This window comes from Geotrypetes seraphini, chromosome 1, assembly GCF_902459505.1.
Source record: "Geotrypetes seraphini chromosome 1, aGeoSer1.1, whole genome shotgun sequence".
NCBI classification, from domain to species: domain Eukaryota; kingdom Metazoa; phylum Chordata; class Amphibia; order Gymnophiona; family Dermophiidae; genus Geotrypetes; species Geotrypetes seraphini.
The window spans coordinates 300,664,081-300,691,074 of NC_047084.1; the positions used below are offsets into that span (position 1 = coordinate 300,664,081).

A 26,994-nucleotide genomic window follows, 5' to 3' on the forward strand; every position below is an offset into this window, starting at 1 on the left:
AGGAAAGGTGACTAGTGGAGTCCCTCAGGGTTCGGTGCTGGGGCCAATCCTGTTCAATATGTTTGTGAGTGACATCGCTGAAGGGTTAGAAGGAAAAGTGATACCAAGATTTGTAACAGAGTAGACACCGAAGAGGGAGTGGAAAATATGAAAAAGGATCTGCAAAAGTTAGAGGAATGGTCTAATGCCTGGCAACTAAAATTCAATGCAAAGAAATGCAGAGTAATGCATTTGGGGATTAATAATAGGAAGGAACCGTATATGCTGGGAGGAGAGAAGCTGATATGCACGGACGGGGAGAGGGACCTTGGGGTTATAGTGTCCGAAGATCTAAAGGCGAAAAAAGTGTGACAAGGCAGTGGCTGCTGCCAGAAGGATGCTGGGCTGTATAAAGAGAGGCGTAGTCAATAGAAGGAAGAAGGTGTTGATGCCCCTGTACAAGTCATTGGTGAGGCCCCACTTGGAGTATTGTGTTCAGTTTTGGAGACCGTATCTGTCGAAAGACGTAAGAAGACTTGAGGTGGTCCAGAGGAGGGCGATGAAAATGATAGGAGGCTTGCACCAGAAGACGTATAAGGAGAGACTGGAAGCCCTGAATATGTATACCCTAGAGGAAAGGAGAGACAGGGGAGATATGATTCAGACGTTCAAATACTTGAAGGGTATTAACGTAGAACAAAATCTTTTCCAGAGAAAGGAAAATGGTAAAACCAGAGGACATAATTTGAGGTTGAGGGGTGGTAGATTCAGGGGCAATGTTAGGAAATTCTACTTTACGGAGAGGGTAGTGGATGCCTAGAATGCGCTCCCGAGAGAGCTGGTGGAGAGTAAAACTGTGACTGAGTTCAAAGAAGCGTGGGATGAACACAGAAGATTTAGAATCAGAAAATAATATTAAATATTGAACTAGGCCAGTTACTGGGCAGACTTGCACGATCTGTGTCTGTGTATGGCCGTTTGGTGGAGGATGGGCAGGGGAGGGCTTCAATGGCTGGGAGGGTGTAGATGGGCTGGAGTAAGTCTTAACAGAGATTTCGGCAGTTGGAACCCAAGCACAGTACCGGGTAAAGCTTTGGATTCTTGCCCAGAAATAGCTAAGAAGAAAAAATAAAAAAAAAATTTAAATTGAATCAGGTTGGGCAGACTGGATGGACCATCCGGGTCTTTATCTGCCGTCATCTGCTATGTTACTATGTTAATAAACACATCCATAGTGTTGCAACAAGTTAAACTGAAATAAATAAAAACAGTAACTTTAAAAAACAAAACATCTAAAAATATGTATTAAATTTTAAAAAAGATATAATACAAATAATTTATCTACCTGAGTATGAAAGAAAGTAGCAAGTGTGTTGAAAGAAGTCCATGCATGTTGTGACATGTCTCAAGATTACTCATGCAAAGTTGCGTCTCAGTGTGAGTTTAACATTCCAAGAGTCAGGATGTCAGGAGAGTCCTTGTGCAAATCAAGTAAGAAACTGCTAGATTTGGAACACCGTTCAGTTATAAAATTTCTCACAAAAGAATAGAAAAAGCCAAAGGAGATACATGAACGTATGACTGCAGTTTATGGTGAGTCTGCCCAATCATCCTACAAAATAATATTTTGGAGCAAGCAGTTTAAGTGGGGTAGAGAGACCATTGAAGATGATCCTTACACTTGCACATTTCTGTGGAAGTTGCTTCCACAGAAATGTGCAAGAAAGTTGATTATTTAATTTTTGTCACACAAATGAATTAAAGTTTCCCTAATAGCTGAAGAAATGGGAATCTCGGCAGGTACAGTTTGGAAAATAATTCATGAAAAATTGGGCATGACCAAGGTTAGTTAGTACAAGATGGGTTCCAAGAATGCTGATGCCATGTCAGAAGGCCATGAGGCTGCAGTGCTGTCAGGAGTACTTAGAGATACTCCGTGAAGACAAGTAATTTTTTTATCGTTTGGTGACTGGAGAAGAGACTTGGGTCTATCACAGAGGTTCCTGAGTCCAAAATGGAGTCAATGCAGTGGAAGCACAGGTCATCCCCCACCCCAAAAAAGTTGAAGACAAAAATTTGCAGGTAAAGTCATGGTAACTGTCTTCTAGGAGGATGAATAACTTTTTCTTCTGGAGTTTATGCCACACAAGACAACAATAACTGGGGAGAGTTACATCAACACAGTGATCGCTTTGCAGGAGTCAATCAAGGAGAAAGGATGAGGATGAGGAAAACTCACAGCAGGTATTCTGCTACTTCACGACAATGCGCCAGTATACTTGTCATGACAATCACATGCTGCCATCCAAGAATGTGGATTTGAGCAGCTGAACCATCCACCCTACAGTCCTGAGTCCTAACCTGGCTCCCTCAGATTATTTCCTTCTGCAAGTTTTGAAGAAATCTCTCTGTGACAGTGGTTTTCAAGTGATAAAGACGTCAAGGCAGCTTTGATGTCCTGGTTTGAAGGTCAAACTGACAAATTCTTTTCAAAGGGATTTAAGTCATTGCAGGAAAAATGGATGAAGTATATGAAGCTATCAGGGGATGATATTGAAAAATTAAACAAAACTTTTTTGAAAACTCTTCTTTCTACTGAGGTAGATAAATTATTGAACACCTCTTGAAATAATGGGCTAATTAATGAATATAGAAATCTTAAAAATGGAAAACAATAATGATAAAAAATAAAGATATAAAAAATGGTGCTTGAGTAAATGAAAACTGGTGGATGAGACTTTTAAATAGTGCATACAGAGTAGTCTTGAAACTGTTTAGAAGAAATTACTGGATTATTGTATCAATAAATGAGCTGCTGAAAAAAAGGAAGATGAGAAAGACATTGAAAAGTAAATTGTGTGTTTAAGTGCTAAAGTGACTAAAGGAGAAACTAAAGCAAGTAGATGATATGTAATTAAGGAAAAAACACAGAATTACAAATACAAAGCTGCCAAAAGTAAAAGCATCCAAAAGAGAAAAAAAAATAGTTCACAGATAATAAATGGTTCTAAAAATAAGTTATTTGGTTATTTGTTTCCAGCATATGTTCCGGAGGAGTGTGAGGCAGAGATAAAGAACCTGTGCGTTCGTCTGCTTGCGCAGGCAGCTGTTGTATCCTGGGATCGAGGTAAGAAGGAAAACTGGCTCCTAGCAAGAGCAGAAACATCTGTCCATGCATTCTTTTCCCTCTCTCTGACTTTCCATTTTTTTTCCATCTAACTACTTTCCATTATCCTCTTATCATTACTAGATTGTACTTTTCTGATTATTTAACACAAACCGAGGATCTTGTATCAACTCGGTTTACGAGTGCACCAGTTTGCGAGTGTTTTGCAAGATGAGCAAAACATTTTCGCAAATCGTGACTCGCAAACTGAGCATTGAATCCCCCCCGCCTGCAAACGCTGCCCCCCCTCCCCTGCGCGCGAAGTGGCATCCCTCACCCGCCCAAACTGAAAGCTTACCTCCCAATGTGGCACCGGCACGCAGCACCAACCCACAGAAGGTGCCGGTGCCCGAAGATCGTGCCTCTCCTCCGACTGGGCCTTGAGCATCTGTGCATGCTCAAGGCCTTCTGGCTCCCGCCTCTCTCCCAGATGGGCAGTTTAAAAATTCCCTTTATGACTTATTCCATCTCTTAATAAATTGGTGATAGTTTTGGATTGTAAATAGATTATGGCTATAATGTATGGGATATTAATGGCTTTAACAAACAGTATAGAATTGTCCAGTTAAGTCACAGGTTTCTTGAAGTTTGTATCTTAAAGTCATGTACTGTAGTAATTTCTATTTATTTGGTTTGAGTTACAATCAACTTTAAATTTTTTAGTATAATGTACTCAATATATTACTAAATATACTTATTAGACTCCAACGGATTCAAAATGCCGCGGCCAAGCTTATCTTTGCAAAAAGTAAATTCGATCATGTCTCACCGCTCCTTTTCAAGCTTCACTGGCTTCCGATAATTTCCAGAGTCCACTTCAAATGCATCTGCCTAACTTTCAAGATCCTCCATGGCATCCTTCCTCCATTAATTCCACTTTCTTGGAACTCCTCAAATCTTAATACCACCAGACCTACCCAAAAATCGAAATTATCCTTTCCCTCATTAAAAGGCATTTCCCACCCAGGAAAACTGGGGACTTCCTCCCCTTCAGATTCACCGAGCTCTGGAACAACCTTACCTCCCCTCTTCGGAACCTGAATGCTCTCCAACCCTTCCGTAAACATCTGAAAACCTGGCTTTTCTCAAAAATCTAACACTCCCTCCTCATCTGACATCCTAGCCCTCTAACATTCTTCTTTCCTCCGATCTTCATCTAGCCCTTTCCTTGGAGTTCCTTTCTCATTACAATTCATGTAAACCGTGCCGAGCTCCACGACTATGGAGATGGTTCGGTATATAAACCTAAGATTTAGTTTAGTTTAGTTTAGAATAATATACATAAAACATCTGAATCGTTTAGTAAATTTTTTATGTATATTCTGATTTTGTTTATACATTTTTACATATACATATTAGATGACAGCAGATAAAGACCATATGTCATCCTTTACATTTTTTGTTATACTTATTAAGTCAGTAACACTGTTTTTATAATTGAAGACTTTTGGTACATTGGTTTTGTGCCTTAGGCCATCTGCTAGTATGTAAATAAAGTTATTATCTTGTAGATTTTCACATTTCAATCTTCTTGTTTTATTTGTTTATTGGGATTTATTAACCTCCTTTATGAAGAGATTCACCTAATGTGATGTACAGTAGGTCCAGTTTTACTTAAAACTTTACAATTCTTCAGTGTCTCTCCAGACCGGCACAGCTCACTGATGGGTAATAGCTCACCATGACCAGCAGGTGGAGACTGAGACATATACTTTGGCTGTAGTACAAGTGGGTTGTGCAGTCTCTAATACACTCAGTCTGCTCTCAATTTCTAGCAGGTGGTGATAAGCTGTTGCAGTCTTCCCTGGTATAGTGTAGGGCTGTTGGAATTTGTTTAGTGTCCTTCTGGTCCCCATCTCTGGTACCAGACTGAGCTTGGGGGGGGGGGGACCCTTTCGGAGGGCTGTCTGACCTTGGTGGGTTTCACGGTTCGAGTTCCTCCCTCCATTTCCTCCACCTCCCCGGAATTTTTTTCTGTAGAGGTACCCTAGCTGTAAGCCGTGCCACCAATACTGGCAAGAATGAGAAAATAATACTCAATATTAGATAATCAAATACTTATAAGTGTATACAACTGATAGTGAATCGATTTGCTCAGAGAAATGGAGGTGATAACAGGGAAAATCCAACACTACCACCTCATCGCATAATTCAAAGCACCAGCTGTAAAAATTTTTGTATAATGCACCATTGTCTTAAGTATGCCAAGCTACTATTTTAGTAAAATAACAAACATTAAATAGATAATGTAAACTTTTCTTCAACTTGCGGGTTCCGACGTGACACAGACACGTTTCGTTCCTGCCTCAGGGAACCGAAAAAAAGATTATAGAAATACTCAGAGTGTATGGGCGAAGTTTGATTCATATATTTAAAGCTCTCAAATGCACGACTTCTATCATGTCGGTTATTAGTGAAACTGCCTCCTCACAGCGAGGCAGATGAAATTTAATGTGGACAAATACAAAGTGATGCATATTGGGAAGAATAACCCAAATCACAGTTACCGAATGCTAAGGGGATGTCATTGTAGACAATACGATGAAACCTTCCGCTCAATATGTGGCAGCGGCTAAAAAAGCAAACAAGATGCTAGGAATTATTAAAAAAAGGGATGGTTAACAAGACTAAAGATATTATAATGCCTCTGTATTGCTTCATGGATACATGAGTATTGCATTCAATTCTGGTCTCCTTATCTCAAGAAAGATATTGCGGCACTAGAAAAGGTTTAAAGAAGAGTGACCAAGTTGATAAAGGATGTAATTCCTCTTGTATGAGGAAAAACTAGATTGATTAGGTCTCTTCAGCATGGAAAAGAGATGGCTGAGGGGAGATATGATTGAAGTCTACAAAATCCTGAGGAGTAGAACAGGTACAAGTGGATTGATTTTTCACTGTCAAAAATTACAAAGACTAGGGGACACTCGAAACTGTAGGGAAATAATTTTAAAACCAATAGGAGGAAATATTTTTCACTCAGAGAATAGTTAAGATCTGCAACACGTTGCCAGAGGTTGTGGTAAAAGCAGATAGTGTAGCTGGTTTTAAGAAAGGTTTGGACAAATTCCTGTCTGTCATTAAGACATGGGGGAAGCCTTTACTTGCCCTGGATCGGTAGCATGGAATATTGCTACTCCTTAGGGTTTGGCCAGGTACTAGTAACCTGGATTGGCCACCATGAGAACGGGCTACTGGGCTTGATGGACCATTGGTCTGACCTAGTAAGCTATTCTTATGTTCTTATTAGGGACTGCACAGCCCACTTGTACTATAGCCAAAGGTTTATGTCTCATTCTCCACCTGCTGGTCATGGTGAGCTATTACCCATCAGTGAGCTGTGCCAGTCTGGAGAGACTAAAAGAAAGAAAATTAACAGGGAAGAACCCAATTTCTCTTTAGAAATGAACATATCTTAAATCTGAGCCATTTTCTTCAATACATATAGATATTTAGCTCTGTAATGCTGCCCTACGTATAAATTCTCAGACTGGTGTCCTGTTTATGTATGGTAAGACTGTTCCAGGTGGCATTTCTTAGGCTAATCTCAATGTCAGTGGGTTTGAGCCCACATTCTTCTTAATCTAATCCACAGAGACAGGAGGACAGTGATATCTCAGGTGTTCATGACAGTTAAGGTGCACCATGCCTAATTATACCCTCTATTATTTTTATTGTACTTATATTCCCTTTTACCCAGGGGGTATTTCCGTTTGTGTCTTGCTTCCCTCTCTCAATAGAGGACTAGATAAGATACAAATTGCTTTGCACATTTTTTGTTTAATCAATATCGACTAAGTTATATTCAGTATTTCTTGTACCATTTATGTATATTGGTTGTATGGAAATGATAAATAAATAAAAAAATTATTATTATTATACCCTCTATAATGTTTGGTTTTTTTAGATGGGGCATCAGTCTCTCTCTTTATGTATGATTTTTTTTTCTCTCTCTAGAGTTCTGCAGTGCATTAGGATTTGGTGTAAATGACAAATGTGTTCCTGAGTCAGGCAAAGCTGATGGAGTTGTACAGAGCAAAACAGCAGGATTTTTATCGGGTGTTTTTCAGTCTCTGGAAGTTTTATTGCAGTGTCTTAATTTGCCATGGATCCTCAGTGTCAGTAAGTACCTCTAACAGTTGCCTTGGCCCTGTTCATTGAAAGAAGTGAAAGATCAGGTGGGGTTTCAACAGCTAGAAAAGAGGAATACTGATCAGGTCTGCAGACTCTGCTAAATGGCCAGATTACCCTTATGTTTGAAATCCTTCTGATTCTTGCTAATAAATATAAGCAAGCACTGATAGGTGGCTAAATCAACCTCTATGATTTGCCTTGACACTGGACCAGTGTTTTTCTGCCAAGGTGTTCCTTCTTTCTCTTAATTTAAAACAATTGCTGTATCACTCTTCCTCTAAGGCAGTTGCCTTTCCTATTCAGAACATCTCATTTTTTTATTTCCTTCCATTTCTAAAGTAGATTTTTTTTTTCAGAGAACAAAGTATTGTCCAACATAAAAGTAAATATAAGCATAAAGGGGTGATTCTATAACTGGGCACTTCCATTTAGGCGCTCCAAGCCACTCAGTGGAAACCTATTTTGTGAGCAACTAAATACAGCAAAGATGTGGCAGGGTCCTTAGGATTGCATTCTATAATTTACATGTGTATTTGAGAACCCTGCCTATGCCACACCTATACTTCTCCCCTGTATGCACCCCCCTAGTAAAGGTGTGCTATGTAAGATAATGACGATTCAAATTTTGGCCCAACTTTGGGTGCCGAAAAAATCCATATGGAATGCTATTCTATAAACGGTGCTCCAAGATGCATGCCGTTTATAAAATAGTGCTTAGTGGCATCTTCTGTGCCCAAAGATTTACACCAAAGATGAAACCTGGTATAATTCCTGGTGTATAAGTTAGTCATGGATACCTCAGATTCTATAATAGAATAGAATCTCAGTTATATGGCATCCATGGGGATGCTGGATAACTGTAGTTTCTGGTTATTTGAGAGTTAATATAAAAAGAGTTGTGTCTCTCTTCCCACTTCACTCTATCATTCCCCTACCCTCACTTGTAGGTCCAGCATATTCTCCCTTCTTTCTTGGTCACTTTCTCTTCCCCCTTCTCTTCTCCCTTCTACCCCCACTCCTTCCCTCTGTTCCCGAAGCAACAGAACCGGTCCTGACAACCCCCCTTCCTTCCTCCTCCCTCCCTCACCTGATAATGTAGCGGCAGCCAGCAAGCAGAGGAAGCACCGGTAAACAGGCAGCTTCTGGCCATCCCCGACAGAGCATTTTTTCTGTTGCATCACCTCCGACGTGGCAGAGGAAAGGCCCTGCCGGGGCTGGCCAGAAGCTAAATGTTTACCACGTTTTCTCTTCTTGCCAGCTTCTGCTGCATCGTTGGGTGAGTGAGGGAAGAGGGAGGGAGGGGGGTTGTCAGAACCAGCTCTGCTGCTTTGGGAACGGAGGGAGGGAGGGGGTTGTCAGGACCGACTCTGCTGCTTTGGCAACAGAGGAAGGGAAGGAGATTGGTGGCTGCCATGATGCTTCGAGAGTGGGAGGGAGATTGGTGGCTGCCGCAATGCTTTGGGAGCTAGGGGGAGGAAGGGGAGGTTATTGGGTCAGGAGCATCACTTTGGACATTGATTTAGAAGCACAGGAGACAAGTTTTTATTGCCAATAATTTTATTGCTGGTTGGTTGAAAGTGTTGGTTAGCTGAGATTCTAACTGTAATGCATTCTTCTTTAGTAAATGCCGTTGACCTTCCCATGGGCTGGAGTAGGTTTTAACAGAGATTTCGGCAGTTGGAACCCAAGCACAGTACTGGGTAGAGCTTTGGATTCTTGCCCAGAAATAGCTAAGAAAAAAATTAAAAAATTTAAATTGAATCAGGTTGGGCAGACTGGATGGACCATTCGGGTCTTTATCTGCTGTCATCTACTATGTTACTATGGTCATGCTCCATTTTCATTAGTGTTCTAAAAATTTGCGAGTTCATCTTTATACCGTATAATAGTATAATATTTTGCAAGACGTGTGCACAAATCCTAATTGGAGCCAATTAACTGTAATTGGTTGTTAGTGCCCAATGTAAGATCAGAGATTTTCTTTCTCTTTAGAGCAGGGGTGTCAAACTCAATCACATTAAGGGGCCAAAATCCAAAACACAGGCTAAGTCGCGGTTCAGACTCTGCACAATATCCGCCCCAGACCCCGCCCCATAATAATACTAATTATAACACCATTTTTTCCTTTCAGTTTTCATATATACATACACAATATAATCTTATTAACACATTATGGTAATGGTTAACCACAAAATTAAACTACACAAAGCACACTGTATGCTTCTCAACATTCATTCCTACCAGAACACAGATAACCCCTATGCAAATACGGGACCAAAAACTAAAAGTACTAATATATTTAAAAAAACACCCTAAGATTCAAGATTCTACATGCAGTACAACCTCCAGAGAAAAAGAAAGACAGCAGTGCAAAAGATAGACAGCAGATTAAAATGCTCAAAACTGACACAATTCAAACACTAACTTGAAAATAAAACCATTCCCCTTACCTTTGTTGTCTCCCTCCCTCCATGCTTAAGAAAGCGCATTGGCTCCCAGTTGCTTACCGCATAACATATAAATTAAGTCTGCTAACTCTCAAATCTCTTCTTTATAAAACTCCCGCCTTCATTCATAAATTGATTCCCTATACCTCAACAAGATTACTGAGGTCAAACGACCAACATCTATTAATTGTTCCCTCACTCAAAAACATTAACACACGGCAGCAATTCATCTTTTCTGTCACAGCCCCCCAAACATGGAATTCCCTCCCTATTTATTTAAGGGAAGAACTCAATCTAGACAGATTCAAGCGCAAATTAAAAAGCTTTCTTTTAAAAGATGCATTTGATAGCTAGAAAGCTTGATTAGGAGCCTCAATTGAATCCTATTTCCCAACTTTTTTGAAGCACACTGCTCTCTCCCCTCCTATTGTTTTTTTCCCATACGTGTCTTATTTACTATCAACAACTTGTATTTCTCTCCCCATCTTTTCCTTTTGTTTAATATGTTGTGTCAGGTTAGTTCTATTAGTTTGTTTTGTTTCCCCCCCAAAATTTGTAATTTTATTGTTTGGACATCGCTTAGAATTTTGAATAAGCGATTAATCAAATTTATAATAAACTTGAAACTTGATGCTGTGCTTCCCTCCGGCAGGTGTCTAACTTCTGGCCTGCTCCAACCTGACCATTTATTGTGGCCTGCGGTCCAATGCCCCCCGGTGTCATCTTGTGGCCGGCTCCCTCCTCCTAATAGCCGTAGTGTGTACGGAGCCGTGTGCAGCAGCTCCTCGTGCTTCCTGCACCTGAACCAGAAGCCTTCTCTCTGACATCATCATACATAAATGTGGGCGCCTAGGCCCTGATTCTATAAAGGGTGCCTAAAGGGCGCCTAAGTCCCACCTAACGCTGAACAGGACTTACGCATCCAAACTAAGTGATTAATGAGCCATTTAAGGGTCTTAACAAGCAATAATTGGCACATGGACGTCCAAAGGATGTGTATGTCACTTTGTAGATGCGTCCACAATTTCATGGATGCCCATTGGGAAAACTCACGCCTAAGGGAATAGGTGTGAGTGTGAAATGGGCATGGAAGGGGTGTGGTTTCAGTATGGGCATCCTTTGATTCATTTACATAACGCTGAGCGACCTAGGGCATCCTTGTCATGCGCACATTGTAGGCGAATGAAAACCAGATATACTTTTCAGCATAGTTTGGGCTTCAGATAGAGCTGAGTTCTATGGATGGAACTAAGGCACAGTTTGGACGTCCTTAATGCAATCTGCTAAATAGCTGTCTGGGTTTTTATTTTTGCTTTATTAAGCTCAAAATACATTTGATAAGGCATCACATAAATAGGGCACATCAAAACAGATATATTGCATGCAAAACCTTCTATTTTTGTGGACAAACAGCAATGCTATTTGCTAATTAGAGGAAAAGATCCATTAACTGAAGCAAAGCATATGAAAAAAACCCCAGCTTTAGGTTTCTTGCTAAAAAGCTACCCTTTTTTCTGACTAAACAGTGCTCCAATCAGCTCATTACTGAAAACAGGGAAAGCACATGAAAAAAATATAGAGATTGCATACATAACTTCATTTGCAAAAGCTTAAAACCTGAGAAAAACAGATACAGACCTTAGCATGGCTTCTACTTCATTGCAAATGAGGGGGTGCAGCTTCACAATGCTGATCTTAGGTTAAAATTTTTGATATAATACTAACTTGTTAAAATGGGATGGCTTTTGAAAAGCATGTCTGAGAAAAACAGAGTGCAGTTTTTAAATTTTTCACCAGTGGTTAAAAAGTCAGGAAATACTGTGTATATTTGTTGTGTGCTTACCCCTCCCCCCACAGATGCTCCCCTTGTACAGTATAAGGGGTGGGTTGTGACCTCTTCCTACCCTTATACTGCTCTAGTCACAGTTTGACGATTAACTTGACTAGCCCACTGAGAATGCACTCTGACTTGATTAGACATTAGGAATACATCCTTCCTAACTTGCTCCCTAATTCTGACATTCCCATATGACCCTGCTTTGCCTCACCTGACCTTAGTCTGTTTCTTGACCATTCATTTGCCTGTTGTGTTGGTAGTTTATCTGTAAACTGCCTTGACTTCAGTGTTCCTTACCCATTGCCTGCTTTCTACCATCTGGCGACTAAAGGCTACTCTGCCTCTATGGAGAACACCTTAGGCTCATACTTTACATCCTGGCAACCTCTGAATACTAGAGGGCTTATTCCAAAGGAAAAGAAGGCCATTATAGGTGAACATGTATGACAAAGGCCTAGGATCGTTGGTGTTCTCACAATGATTGACCTGACTGTGACAATGTTGAATCTTGCCTGCACTGTTACTTATGAAAATGTTACTGAAGTTTATTGAACAAACTAGGTGGTAGCCCAGTACTTTGGAAGCCTTAGGGTTTATTGTGTTCCTAATCTGAATATTGTAGAGAAGGGCTTTACAGTAATAATGGGCCCAGATATTCAAAGGATTTATGCTTTTAAATTCACCTCTTTGAAAATTGACTGGGGCTGAGTGCCCAAATCTATACTCAAAATTTCACTAAACTCTTAAATTTAAGAGCGTAATATATGTGTGGTAACGGGCAGATTAGGACAAGGGAAAGAAGATATAAACTTAGCACTGATTTCTAGCATGATTCTCATAAATCTAGGCAAATAAATGAAATTCCTAAATTTATGAGCTATGGGTTGAAGTAGACTCAGATATTCAAAGCTGGGCCATGTCTGGGCATCAGCAATGAATAAGCAGCTTGTGTGTGTACCTAATCAGGTAAAGATAGGATTGCTTTGTGTTCATTCCTATTTGCCCTTCTATCTGCCCAGTTAGATATACTGGCATTGAATATTGCTTAAGCCTGCATACCTTCTAGATCCACCCTGATCCTGCCCATGAACCGCCTCAAAACTGGAGGGAATATTCAGCAGCACAACTAGTTAAATGCCACTGAATATCCCCTCCTGACCTGCTGGTTGGGTTTAAGAAGCAAAGGCCTCTCCTGCTCGCTTAAATCCTTTTGAATATTGAGCCCTTTTGAACTCCTGAATTAAGACATTTTCAGCTGAAAACATGGGTTCCTAAGTTTGGCTGAAAATAGGGCACAATTTTAGGAGCCTGACTTGATGGTAGTGATCAAGTGCTATCAAGTTGAGAATGACTTCTGACAACTGGATATAAATTGACTTTTTTCATTATGCTATGCCTTCTGTTTGTCTTTGAAGGCAATTCAATGTGATATTCATAGTGGACGTGACTGGTCTGGAGGGATGCTAAGGAAACCTGTGTTTGAATGGAATTTGTCTCCATAGATGCATTATTATTCTACTCTAATTTGGGTTCTGTTATTTTTAATGGACTTTTCTTCATGCAGAGAATGAACCAGCATTCATGTCCCTCAGGCTTGATGTATTAAGTCGATGTCTTGCCACTGTAGATACTACGTGTTCCTGGGTGATGACTAAAGCCTATCAGTACCTCTCTTCTTGGTCTCTCAAGCAGTTCTTGTTGGTAACTCAAGCAGATCTCAGGGTAAGGCTGCAGTTCTAAGTTTATTGTTATACGTTATGCTATATAGGTCTTATATTTGGTAACCTTTATTCAAAATCTAAGCAGATAGTAGCAAAGAGCCTACAGTATAGGAGAATTACAATAAAACATCAACTCTCATTCTTATCAAACAAATAGGTTTTCAAAGCCTACTGAAACATACTATGAGTTTCTCTAATTCTTAATGGAAGATAATTCCATGTTTTAACCAGGGCTGTGGAGTCAGTAGATAAATCCTCAGTTTCTGGTAGCCACGACTCCAATTCCAGCTACCCAAAATTCTCTCTTACTCCTCAACTCCAACTCCACAGCCCTGGTTTTAACTTCTTTATAGAGGTAAAAGGTTTCTAAACATGATTTAGAGCAGTGTTCTTCAACCTTTTTATACCTATGGACCGGCGGAAATAAAAGAATTATTTCGTGGACTGGCAAACTACTAAGACTGAAATTTTTTAAAAAAACCATCTCCACCCTGTCCCCGCGAGCTCGTTCCGCAAACCATCTGATCCTATACGTACAAGCCTCAAATAGTTATGATTTTATATTGAACGTATTTTTATTAAAGTATAAAAAGAAACAATATTCAGTATAATTGTCATTTTATAAATACAAATAATACAGAGCAAGGATCAACAAAACCCCTGTCTCCCCCTCCCCTTCACATTTATCCCCTCTACTATCAAGAAAACTGAATAAGCCAAATTATGACAGAATGGTACACAGAAATATCATGCTAACAGAATACCGCAGTCACACATGACAGGAATAGTGTTAGGGGAGTGCAACTAGGGCAACTGCCCCCTGGTCAGAGAGAGCCCCCAGAGAGAGAGAGCTCTAGCAGGATACATATTTCAAATCTGATATATTCTATGCCCCTTTCCATCCAGCCTGTGCCCCCTCTCTCCTTTTTACATGATTCATTCTGCTCTCATTTTTATCTCTCCTACACCAGATCTAGCATATTTGTCCCTCTCTCCTTATTTCTTATCTGACCCCCTTCCCAACATCAATCTCTCTGTACTTTCTCATTCTTTTGTCTCTCCCCTTTCCCTCATCTGATCTCTCCATTCCATCTTAACTCGTTCCCCTCCTCTAATCTCCCTGCCAGCTGTTTCTTCCTCCCCGTCCAGCAAGTACCCCTTCTCCCTCTCCTCCTCCCCTTATCCAACATTAACTCTTTTTGCTTCCCTTTTCCTCCTCGCCTGTCCAGGAGTACCCCTTATCTCTTCCCTCTTCTCCTTCCCTCTCCAGCAAATGTTTCTTCTCTTTAGCCTAGCGGTAGCTCTGTATGCTTTTAACTTCGGCACATAGCTGCCCTTAAGCAGTAGTTTAGCCGTGGTTTCATGAGGCAGCTTCGGGACCTTTGTTAGGCCGGCCTACATTGCATCATTGAAGCGAGCCGGCCTAGCAAAGACCCTGAGGCTGCCTCATGAAACCGCGACTAAACTACTGCTTAGGGGCAGCTGTGTGCTGAAGTTAAAAGCACACAGAGATGCCGCTGCTGGTCTGGAGGTGCGGAGACATACGCGGCAGGAGGCAGGAGACCTGGCGAAGTCAGGAGGCAGCAGTCCCGGCATATGTGACGGCAACAGGAAGTTGCAAGTCAGCTGACACTGGCACCGCAGCCTCTCTTCCTGCCTAGTGTGCAGTTTGTGAAGACCCAAATCCTTCATGGACCGGCAAGGAATTTTTGCGGACCGACACCGGTCCGCGGACCAGCGGTTGAAGAACACTGATTTAGAGCAAACCAGCTTTACTGATGAATAATTTAATTTCAGGCTTCTCTTTTTCTAAGCTATAATAAATATTAATGGGAAATTTAACATATGGACTAAACAAAAGCAATTATCACCATTAATTGGTTTAAAAATTAAGCTAGCTTAAATTGTACTCTCAAATTTACAGGAAGTCAATGAATCTTTTTCAATAATGATGAAGCTCTATCAGATCTTCTCAACTGGAAAATTAATCTTGCTGTAGTATTTTGTAAAAGCTACAGCTTCTTAGATAACTTCATGGTAATTCCTCCATATTGTAGCCACACTGTAGCTCAGACCAGGGCTCTACAGCACTCCAAGTGATTACACCAAAATAGAACACCAGCGTGTGACCCGAAATGGAGCCACCCTGCAGGACTGAACTGTTCTTAGACAGGAACCAAAAATCAAAACACCACACATAAAGTTCATAGGCAGATAATTCAATTTTACTCATTCCTTCCTGAAGGTAAGTAGTTCATCATTACAGATGCCAAATATGTCAGAATTCCAAAACAGCAGCAAAACAAAAATGCCAAAAGAAGCAAGAAAATAAACAGCACAAAATAAAGTCCAAACTTGCTCTCAATGCTAATTTTAGTCCCAGTTGCACCTGAGGTTTCAGCTCTCCTCAGGGCTAGCACTGCCTGCTCCCAAGCAGGTAGTTCCACAAACAAAAAATAAAGTTCAGGGCACTTGTTCTCCAAGCCACAGTGCTCAAAGTTAAAGCTTCCGGCAGCCTAAACTATCACTGCCGGGTAAAGGAGAGTGTCACAGGTTTTGCAATACAAAAGCACAACTAATTGCTTTCAAAATTCCCTCCCTGGGTGTTAGCAAAACCTCTCCCCAAAAATGACACTCTTAGCTTTGCAAAAACATTTTAAAAAAAACAAAGTCAGCAAACAGTTACTTGGAAACCAAAAACTCACTGTTTGCAGCTTGAGGCCCAGTCCACCTGCATGGCCTCAGGAAAGTCAGGAGAACACTCTGCAAAACTTTCTTGGCAATCCATGGGTTGTTCCTCCTCTGAAACAGGCAGCTCCTCAGCTTGTCCAGCTTCTAACAGCTCCATGGGAATGGGTTTGTTGCTCCTGCTTGGCCCAGGGGACTCCCTAGGGAAAAAAGGTTTAAACCTTCTCCCTAGCTGGCCTGCCTGTCTGCTCTCAACTGCTGGTTTAAATACCTTAGGGGCACGCCCTACTCTGTCTGAGTCAGCAGTGTTCCAGGGGCCTCTTGGGCTCCCCCGGTGGCGACTTGGGTATAGATCACCTAACTCCTCCTCAGTCAATTCAGGCTCCCTCTGGTGGTCAAAGGAGATATTGTCAGACTCAGGAACCGGAGGGACCTTGGAATTTCCCTTCCTGGTTTTCATTTTTACTTTTTCCCCTGCCCTAACTGGGACCTTGGCAGGGAGAATACCTGGCTGGTCACAATATAATGAATTATAATAGACTAGGTATGATAATAAAACAGCTCAGACAATTCTTTGGAAACTTTGGGGATGTGAAATTGTCTTAATTGTCTCAGTTGAAAAAATAATTTTTTAACTGTTGCATTAATTTGGAATTCAAAGGATAATTTCAAGTCTAAGATTACACCAAGGACTCTAGAACTATTTTCAAATACCAATTTTTCTCCTGTTGGCAAAACAAGATCTTTCTGTGGCAGAAGATCGTAGGTACTAAATCATACCATTCTGTTCATTGATCTATTCAATTTCAACAGATTGTCTCATAACCCTTTAATTAATTTTAACTATGTCTTCTTTTAGATATTTCAAATTTTATCAAATTTGTCTAATGCTGTACAGAACAAAAATATATATCTCCCTTTTCTTTGGGCTTAGCCTCACTTTGTGTCTCTAGGGCTGAGGAAACATTTGATATCCTATCTGCCAGGAGAAAAAAAATCTTCCAGAGCCCCGGAATAGCGGCTTACTTAAGCCTAGAAGTGTGGAAGCTGTGAAGCCTAAAAGATTTGGTGAGCTGATTTGTATGGCAGGGATCCTCAGGGGAGGTCTGTCAGTGCACCAAGAGATGTGTGAGGGGGCTTGAGCTTCCAAGGTTGCACCTGGCTCAGTATCGGAGGCTGGCCAGGATCCGATGGACCTTTCGGACAGAGATTCGGAGAATGAGGAGTCTGTCTATCTGCCTTTGCTGTTGTAGAGCAAGTCCTCCCTGCTGGGAGGGTCACAATCAGGAGCTAGTGGTGGCACTCGATCAGCTCTTTTAAAGCTCATTTTTTACTCCATTGTCGGCATTACAGCTGGAGTACAAGCAGGCCCTGTCCGCTCCATGCTCTGTCTGGAGCGGGATGAGAGCCCAGTCTTCTTATTTTCCCTGCCGTGCTCATATAAGTGTTTTAGGATGGAGCATTGGGATGCTCCTGAAGGATCATTAAAGATAGCCAAGACAATGGCTCGGCTGTATCTGATGGCATAGGAGTGTCTGCTCATGTTTGCTCAGCCTAAGGTACATTCTTAGTAGTGCAGGTAACCAAAAGCACATCCCTACCAAGTGAGGAAGTTGTGGTATTAAAGGATATGCAGGATCGCAGAGTGGATGTGATCCTTTAAAGACTGTTTGGGGTGCTGACCTTGGGAATCAAAGTGACTGCAACAGCCTCTTTGGTGTCCCACATTTGTCATACCAGGTTGCATGGGCTTATTCTTTTTTTTTTTTTTTTCCCGAAATTCGTTGTATTTTATTTCCCTTTTTACACACCGAGCCTTTCCTAGCAGGTCCAGCTGTCCTTTTTTTTTAAAAAAAAAAATATTCTTTATTCATTTTAAATCATACAACAAGTGTACAGAAATACATCCATTATAATTTCAATACAACACTTGAAAATCTTTACCATGTCATCTAGAACAAAAATATATATCCCCTCCCTCCCTCCCTCCCTTCTTAAAATAATTTAAACAAAAGCTCAACATAAAATATACTATTAATAATTGAAAAAATATAGTACAAATTACTATTACCCCCCACCCCCCATTGTGTAAATATAATCTCCCAAAGAAAGTGATGTCTACTCATTATAATATTTTTCCAATGGCCCCCAGATCTTTATAAAATTATTATAAGTCCCTTTCTGTGTAGCAATTGCTCTTTCCATCTTATAAATATGGCATAACGAGTTCCACCAAAATGTATAATTAAGATTAGAATAGTTTTCCAATTATTGGTAATATGCTGAATGGCGACCCCTGTCATGATTAACAACATTTTGTTATTATACGATGAAATTTGACTTTTTTCCCTCATAGATATACCAAACAGAACGGTGTCATAAGAAAACGCAACTTGGTTTTCTAGAAGACAGTTAACTTGAGTCCAAATTGAGTTCCAAAATAACATAATATAAGGACATTAAAAAATTAAATGATCCAATGTCCCTACTTCAAGATTACAGTGCCAGCATCTATTAGATTTAGAGCAATCTAACTTTTGTAAAAGAACTGGGGTCCAATACGCTCTATGCAATAAAAAGAACCAAGTTTGCCTCATAGATGCTGACACTGTACATCTCATTCTCCAAGACCAAATTTGTGGCCATTGAGATGCAGAAATTTGCTGCTTAATCTCAATGCTCCAAATTTCTCTTAGACCATTTTTAGGCTTTTTATTTATATATCCAGATATTAATTTATACCACAATGCGGCTTGATGACCCAGGAAGTCTGCCTGAAAAGACTAAATTGATTATTAAGATTTTTCCATTCAGGGAACCCCACCTGAATAGACTGCTTCAGCTGCAACCATTTAAAACTTTGTAATTTATTGAGACCAAATCTATGTTGTAGCTGTGAAAAATCAAGCAGTTTACCATCTGAAATAACATCATTCAGAGTTCGTATGCCTGCCATAATCCAGTCTTTCCATAGAATTTATTTCCGCCAATTTGAACCTTGCAGTTTATCCATAAAGATTGATTTGTTGATTTATTAATTGGAATAGGTGTTAAATTACTAATATATCTCAATGTTTTCCATGTGTCATTTAAAATTCTGTTATCTTTATATCTTCTAGGTATTTTAATACTAGGAATATGAGCTAAATGTAAAGGAAACAAAAGACACCATTCTAAATATAACCAATCAGGAGCATTATCAATAAATTCTGGGAGGATCCAATACATACCCTGACGCATAATATAGACTTGATGATACATATAAAAATTTGGAAAATTTACCCCACCCTCCACAATTGGCTTTTGAAGAGATACTAAAGCAATTCTGGGATGTTTACCAAACCAAAGAAACTTTGTAAGGATACCATTAAGCTTTTTGTAGAAGGACCCATGAAAAAAAACTGGTATCATACTCATTTGATAGCAAATTACAGGCAATATCATCATTTTAATTGTTTGAATTCTCCCCCACCAAGAAAGATGTAAAGGATTCCATTGTTCACATAACTCTGTAACTCTTTTTAATAAAAGTTTTTCATTCTCTTTTACTGTGTCATCAATAGTATTTTTTATCATGATACCTAAATATTTTAAGCCTTCCTCCTTCCATACAAATGGAAAAAGAATCAAATAATCCTTTAGAACAATGCACATTTAAATGAAGAAGTTCTGACTTACTCCAATTGATTTTATATCCTGAAAATTTTCCAAAAGAGTCAATCAGTTCCAATAGATATGGAATGGTAGTTTCTGGATTCCTCAAATAAAGCAGAATATCATCTGCATATGCTGAAACTTTATATTCCCAATCTGAATAAGGAATACCCACTATCCCCTTTGCTTGATGAATAGCTAATAATAAGGGTTCCAATACAACATCAAACAACAAAGGAGATAAAGGACAACCTTGTCCAACTCCCCTCTGCAAATTAAACCGCTCAGATAAATTATTATTAATATTCAATCTTGCAAAAGGGGAGCTATACAATGTTTTAATCATTTGTATGAATCCAGATTCTATACCAAACCATTCCAAAGCCTGATACATAAATTTCCATTCAACCCTCTCAAAAGCTTTCTCTGTATCCAAAGATACAGAAAAAGCCAGATCTTTAATATCTTTGGTTAAATTTAACATATGTAACGCTAATCTAGAATTATTAGAGGAATGTCTTTTAACAACAAATCCTGTTTGATGCATATCAATAATATGAGGGAGAGCTTTGGCCAATCGTAAAGCCAATATATTAGCCAATAATTTTCCATCCACATTTATTAAAGAGATAGGCCTGTAATTTGAAACCAAAGTAGAATCTCTATTTGGCTTTGGCAACACAATAGTTAATGATTCAGCCATAGTACCTTTAATACAACCTTTGGTAAGTTGTGACTGATGTAAATTTAACAAATGAGGTAAAAGTAGAATTTGAAATTATTTATAAAATTCAACTGTGAAACCATCCCTACCTGGAGCGGATCCAACTCTAAGAGACTTCAATGCTGTTTCTAATTCTTTTAGAGATATGGGCTCATCTAAACTCCTTTTTATATGATCAGGAACCTTCGGTCCAGTAATTAAATTTAAAAATTCAATTCCATCTTTTTCCCTGTCATCATAAGGCTCAGAAGAATATAGGTCTTTATAATATTGTAAAAATTGACTTAAAATATCTCCAATTTGATTATGCATAATTCCTTTATTATCTTTAATTGCACCAATATTATTCTTTTTTTTCTTTGCTTTAAGGTAATTGGCCAATAATCTTCCCGCCTTATTTGAATTTCCATAATACATAGCTTGTTTGGAGAACAAATCTTTCCTAATTAATTTTGAAGATAACTCATTATATTTTCCTTTTGCCTTCAAAAGAGCCTGCAAAGTATCATATTCCCATTTAATAATCAATTTAGATTCTAATAATTTTAAATTGTTTTCTAATATAAGCAGAATAGGAAATTATAAAACCTCTCATGGTAGCCTTAAAAGCATCCCATACATTTTCATTGGAAACATCTTCAGTTAAATGAAGATGAAAAAATTCACTAATTTGTATTTTAAAATCTTCAAGAAATTTTGCATCCACAAGCAGTGTATTATCAAATCTCCAAACAGGTCTAGTATGCTCTTGTTGACCTAGTTGTAACTCAATCCATACACCTGCATGATCTGATATAATAATTGGATCTATGACAGCCGTTATCACTTGTTGAACTATTTGAGTGGAGACAAATATATAATCAATTCTTGAAAAAGACTTATGAACCGGTGAACAAAAGGAAAATTCCCGATCATTAAAATGAAGAATACGCCAAATATCTTTCAAATCACATGAATGAACTAAATTATCTAACGCTAAAGATTTTATATTTTTACATGGTTTTTTTTATCTATTAAAGGATCCATAACAGCATTGAAATCCTCCGCCACCACTAATTTAGAAGCAGCCAGTGGGAGTATCAACCTCTGCAAAGATTTAAAAAAATTCCTGTTGATTTGAATTAGGGGCATAGATATTTAATAAAGTCAGGGTATGATTTCCCATACTCATATCAACATGCAGCCATCTGTCTAAAGGATCTGAGTTTACTAATTTAAAACTGGCATTACATTTTTTACTAATAATCGCAACCCCAGCTTTTTTCCCTACTGCAGGGGCAAAAAAACACTTCTTCACCCAACCCCCTTCCAATTTCTTTGATTCCACCATATTCAGGTGGGTCTCTTGAATATAATATACATCAGCATTCTGCTTTTTCATATAGACTAATATTTTTTTCCTTTTGATCTGGTGATTTAGACCATTTACATTAAGTGAAAAGACTTTAAAAGCCATCATGATAAATAAAAATAATAATATTATTGGAAATCAAAAAATTGAAAAAATGTTGAATCATATAAGCAGACACCACTTTCTTAAACTGAAACACTTGAGCTTGAACACAAACCCATATTAACCCTCCATATCCCCCCCCCTTTCCCACACCCTTCCCCCCAAAAGAACACTAAATGTGTAAACTTGAAAACACACATAGATAAACACACCTATATTTTACGTCAAGGTATGTATTGGGTCCTCCCGGAGCTCATTGAATATATTCCTTTTGGAATGGCGACTCATGTTTCCTTTACATCGTTCTCATGTTCTCAGTATCAAGATGTCCAGATTATACAAAGAAAATAGAATTTTAATGGACACATGGAAAACCTTAAGGTTTGTTAGGAACTTAACAGCTATTCCTGTAAATAAATCAACTAATCAATCCATATGGCTAAACTCCAAGATTCAAATTGGCGGTTCCAAGATTGTCTGGAAACATTGGATAATTGCAGGAATTAGAAATTTAAATGATGTCTTCTCTAATGGTAAACTGCTGGATTTTACACAATTGCAACATAAATTTGGGCTTCATAAATCACAATGTTTTCGCTGATTGCAATTGAAGCAGGCCATTCAGGCGGGGTTCCCTGAATGGAAAAATCTTAATACTCAGTCCAGTTTGGAATTCTTATGTAGCGGTATATAAGAAATAAATTACATTACATTATGTTTTCAGGCGGACTTTCTGGGTAACCAGGCTGCACAGTGGTATAAATCTATTAGTGATTTGGTTAAAAAAAACCTAAAAATGGTCTGAGGGATATTTGGAGCATTGAGATTAAGCATCAGATTTCAGCATCTCAATGGCCACAAATTTGGTCTTGGAGAATGAGATATACAATGTCAGCATCTATGAGACAAACTTGGTTTTTTTTATTACATAGAGCTTTTTGGACCCCAGTTAGATTACAAAAATTAAATAGTTCTTTGTCCAATAGGTGCTGGCATTGTAAATTGGAGGTAGGGACTTTGGATCATCTTTTATTCTATTGTCCCCATATCTTAGCTTTTTGGAACTCAATCAGGGATCAAATAAATTGTTTAGAGGAGCGGATCCAAGATGGTGATCTGAGACAGGACGCGCTGAGCTGCGTGTCCCAGGATTGTGCTTCTTTCAATTTCCTTAACGGTAATTACTTACCACGATGCCGAAGAGACGGGGCCGGAGTGCCGCTTCTGCCTCGCGGCGTCCTGGAGCCCCGGGTCTCGGGAACATTCAGGATTTACTGCGGCGCATGCAGGAGGTCGCAGTGACGTCGGATGGCGGCCCGCTGACAACACAGGGAGGCGAAACCAACGTGGATGTTCCTGGGCCCGATACCACACTGAGCCCCGACGTTAGGGCACCGCCCCCGCAACCCCAGACGACCAGCTCTCCCAGGGGCGGGGAAACCCCGGATTCACTGGTTTTTTCCTCTCCAGAGGCAAGGGAAGATTTACTGGAGAGTTTGGAGACTGGGGCCCACTTTTCCAGGGCCCCTATGGAGGTACCTGGGGGAATATCATCTCAACATGAGGGGGAAGGGCTGAAGACACCCCCCGAAGGCCTTCAGAACGGTGAGCACTCTACATTTCCACAAACCTCAATTGAATTGATTAAACCTGCAGAAGTGACTTTAGACTCTATCTGGGACTTATTGGCTGGTTTTGTTAAAAAAATTACTCCTACACTTCAACAAATTGAAGGGAAAATTAAGGAACATGATAAAGAATTGAAGGATTTAAGAAAAGAAACAAATACTTCTAATTTATCTGTTCTAAAAATGGAAAAAGAAATTGTATCACTGAAACAAGTTCAAGAGGCATTAGTTAAAGATAATATTAACCTAAGGAAGAAGACTGAAATGCTTGAGAACAATTCACGCAGTAATAACTTAAGGTTAATTAACTTTCCAAGACTTGAGTTAGTAACACCTAGAGAAATGCTCAAGAGATATCTAGTAGAGAACTTAGAGATACCCGAAGATTCATTACCACCATTTTCACGGGTTTATTATTTGCCTGATAAAGAACAAAATCAACAACTAAAAGAAAAACCTTCAGATCAAGAACTTCCAAATATATCACAGATTTTAGAAACATCTGAGAAGGAATTAGCATCACCAGCCACCATGATTATTACTTTAGCTTTGTCAATTGATAAAACTTGGTTGTTAAAACTTTTCTTTAAAAATAGACAAAAAAGTTTTCTTGGTTATAAAATACAAATGTTCCCAGATTTGGCACGGGGGACGCAAAGGCGTCGCCGTGAATTTCTTCTTTTGAAACCTGGGGTTTTATCTTTGGGAGCAACCTTTTATTTGAGACATCCGTGTAAATGTATTGTATATCACCGTACTCTTAAATATGTGTTTTTTGAACCATCACAATTGATAAACTTTGTGGCTATGTCTCGCCTGAATGTTAACAATCTTTGAGCCCTATATTTAGGATATTGTGACCTCATCTCAGTGCTATATTTCTCAGCTTCTTTTACAATTTTCTTTTTAGTAATTTCGCCAATTTTCAATAATTCTTGGATCCTAATTGTGGACTTGAGCATAAATAGTATATTTGTTTAATTTAAGATTTATATTGCTTTGTATTTGATATCTATCCTATTCTTGCTTTCTGTACAAGTGTAATACTTGAAATTTAAGTTGAAAATAATAAATAAATAATAATAAAATTTAAAAAAAAAAAATTGTTTACTGGAAAACCATGTAGCGTTATCTTATGATACTGTGATATTTGGAATGTCTATGAGAAAAAAGAGTCAGATATCAGCGTGTAACAACAAACTTTTAATGATTTTGACTGGAGTTGCCATCCAACATATTACTAATAACTGGAAAGATCACAGTAGGCTTAATTTTAATTTTTGGTGGAACTCAGTATGTCACATATATAGAATGAAAAAACAGCAAGGGAATATATTTATCCAAGGTGATACTTATAAATCACTGTTGTACTAATCACCTTTGTTTTACTTCAAACACAAATTACAACACAAGTTGATGTGGTTAAGTGAACACTCAGACCCGCAGCTGAGGTCCGGTGAAACAAGTTCACGGAGCAGCTGTTAAGGAGACCATCATTGTTGTTCACAGTCTCCTCCACCAAACAAAGACTAGATAACAACACATAAACTTGAAGAAAATAAAATAATAAATTTAACAGCAACTTAACTTTGAATGGTGTGGATGATACACATAGCTGCTCCGGGGTCCTCCATTTATTCACAATACCGACCCCCCAACCTAGGTTTCACCCGCTGGCTTCTTCAGGAGGGGTACTACAATTACAAGATGACTCAAATCAGCACTGCACCACACAGCTTGCTAACTTAATAAGCAATACATTTTGAAATACTCAATATAAGCACTTATATAAGTATATTGAGTATTTCAAAATGTATTGCTTATTAAGTTAGCAAGCTGTGTGGTGCAGTGCTGATTTGAGTCATCTTGTAATTGTAGTACTCCTCCTGAAGAAGCCAGCGGGTGAAACCTAGGTTGGGGGGGTCGGTATTGTGAATAAATGGAGGAGCCCGGAGCAGCTATGTGTATCATCCACACCATTCAAAGTTAAGTTGCTGTTAAATTTATTATTTTATTTTCTTCAAGTTTATGTGTTGTTATCTAGTCTTTGTTTGGTGGAGGAGACTGTGAACAACAATGATGGTCTCCTTAACAGCTGCTCTGTGAACTTGTTTCACCGGACCTCAGCTGCGGGTCTGAGTGTTCACTTAACCACATCAACTTGTGTTGTAATTTGTGTTTGAAGTAAAACAAAGGTGATTAGTACAACAGTGACATATATAGAATGGAAAGATCAATAGCGGTACAGAATGGAAATTATAAAAATTTTATTAAAATATGGGAGCCATTAACATCTTTTTGTCATGATTAGATGCCATTTTTCTATTAATTATACACCATTTAGTATTGGTTGGGGGGAGGGTTTCAAATATATGATCCTATAATGAATAGAGGGATTTGAGGGAGGGTGGGATGAGGGTTACATTTTTAATTATAAGTTATAATGATAAGATGTTCAAGTGCTCAAACTAATTGTGTTTGTTATGAATATTTGTACACTTGATGAAAGTTTTAAAATGAATAAAGAATTTAAATAAAATATCATATAGACTAATATTTTTTTCCTTTTGATCTGGTGATTTAGACCATTTACATTAAGTGAAAAGACTTTAAAAGCCATCATGATAAATAAAAATAATAATATTATTGGAAATCAAAAAATTGAAAAAATGTTGAATCATATAAGCAGACACCACTTTCTTAAACTGAAACACTTGAGCTTGAACACAAACCCATATTAACCCTCCATATCCCCCCTTTCCCCCACCCTTCCCCCCAAAAGAACACTAAATGTGTAAACTTGAAAACACACATAGATAATCAGGTAAAGAGAATTCCCCCCATAGAACCCATCAAAAACAAATGATCTATAACCATAAGTTACATAAGAATATATAAGCAAAATAATCCCTTTCCCAATATCCCTAATAACCAACCCAAACCTCTTAAAATAAAATTCTGTAAAAAAAAAAAAAAATCAAAGACAAAGAATTATATTGAGAATCTCAACAAGTATTATTATAGCAAAGTATCTCATATAGAAAATCTTTTGTCATTCCTATAATCCTGAATGAATAAAATAAAGAAATATTTTAGACAAATCAAATTAAACAAAAAATATATATATCAAAAAAGACCTGTAAGAAAGTATTATAAAAGTAACACCAATATGATAATACTCATCACAACTACATTAGCTTCAAACAGTATCGTCATGGAAATAATTCCATAACCCCATAAAAGGACAACATTCCAAATATGAAACCGTTTTTTTTTTCCCTAAGCCAGTAAACTATAATAAATAACCAATACCCATTAGATAATACAGAGATATGCATATTTTTAAGAAATTCAATTTTAAAACATAACTCCTGATAAAAGAAATATTAAAGTGAATGACTTCATGAAATCATAGATTCCTCTTGCTTCTGCAAAAATTCCTGCAACTCTTCTGGTTCCTTGAAATTCATTGTTTTGTTTTTGTAAGTCACTCTCATCAACGCCGGATAAATCAGTCCATATTTTGCTCCCATACTTCTTAGTTGAGGTCTCATGTCCAGAAA

General features: G+C 38.6%; 1 protein-coding gene across 5 annotated transcripts in view; it reads left to right on the forward strand.

The window, feature by feature from the left end:
• Positions 1-26,994, forward strand: part of CCDC142 (coiled-coil domain containing 142) — a 91,493-nt gene that overhangs the window by 16,300 nt on the left and 48,199 nt on the right. For all 5 annotated transcript variants that reach the window (XM_033954886.1, XM_033954896.1, XM_033954905.1 and 2 more), the window contains exons 4-6: positions 3,020-3,106; positions 7,103-7,267; positions 13,128-13,285. In XM_033954886.1, the coding sequence (XP_033810777.1) occupies positions 3,020-3,106; positions 7,103-7,267; positions 13,128-13,285 (410 nt within the window). The remainder of the gene's footprint in view (positions 1-3,019; positions 3,107-7,102; positions 7,268-13,127; positions 13,286-26,994) is intronic.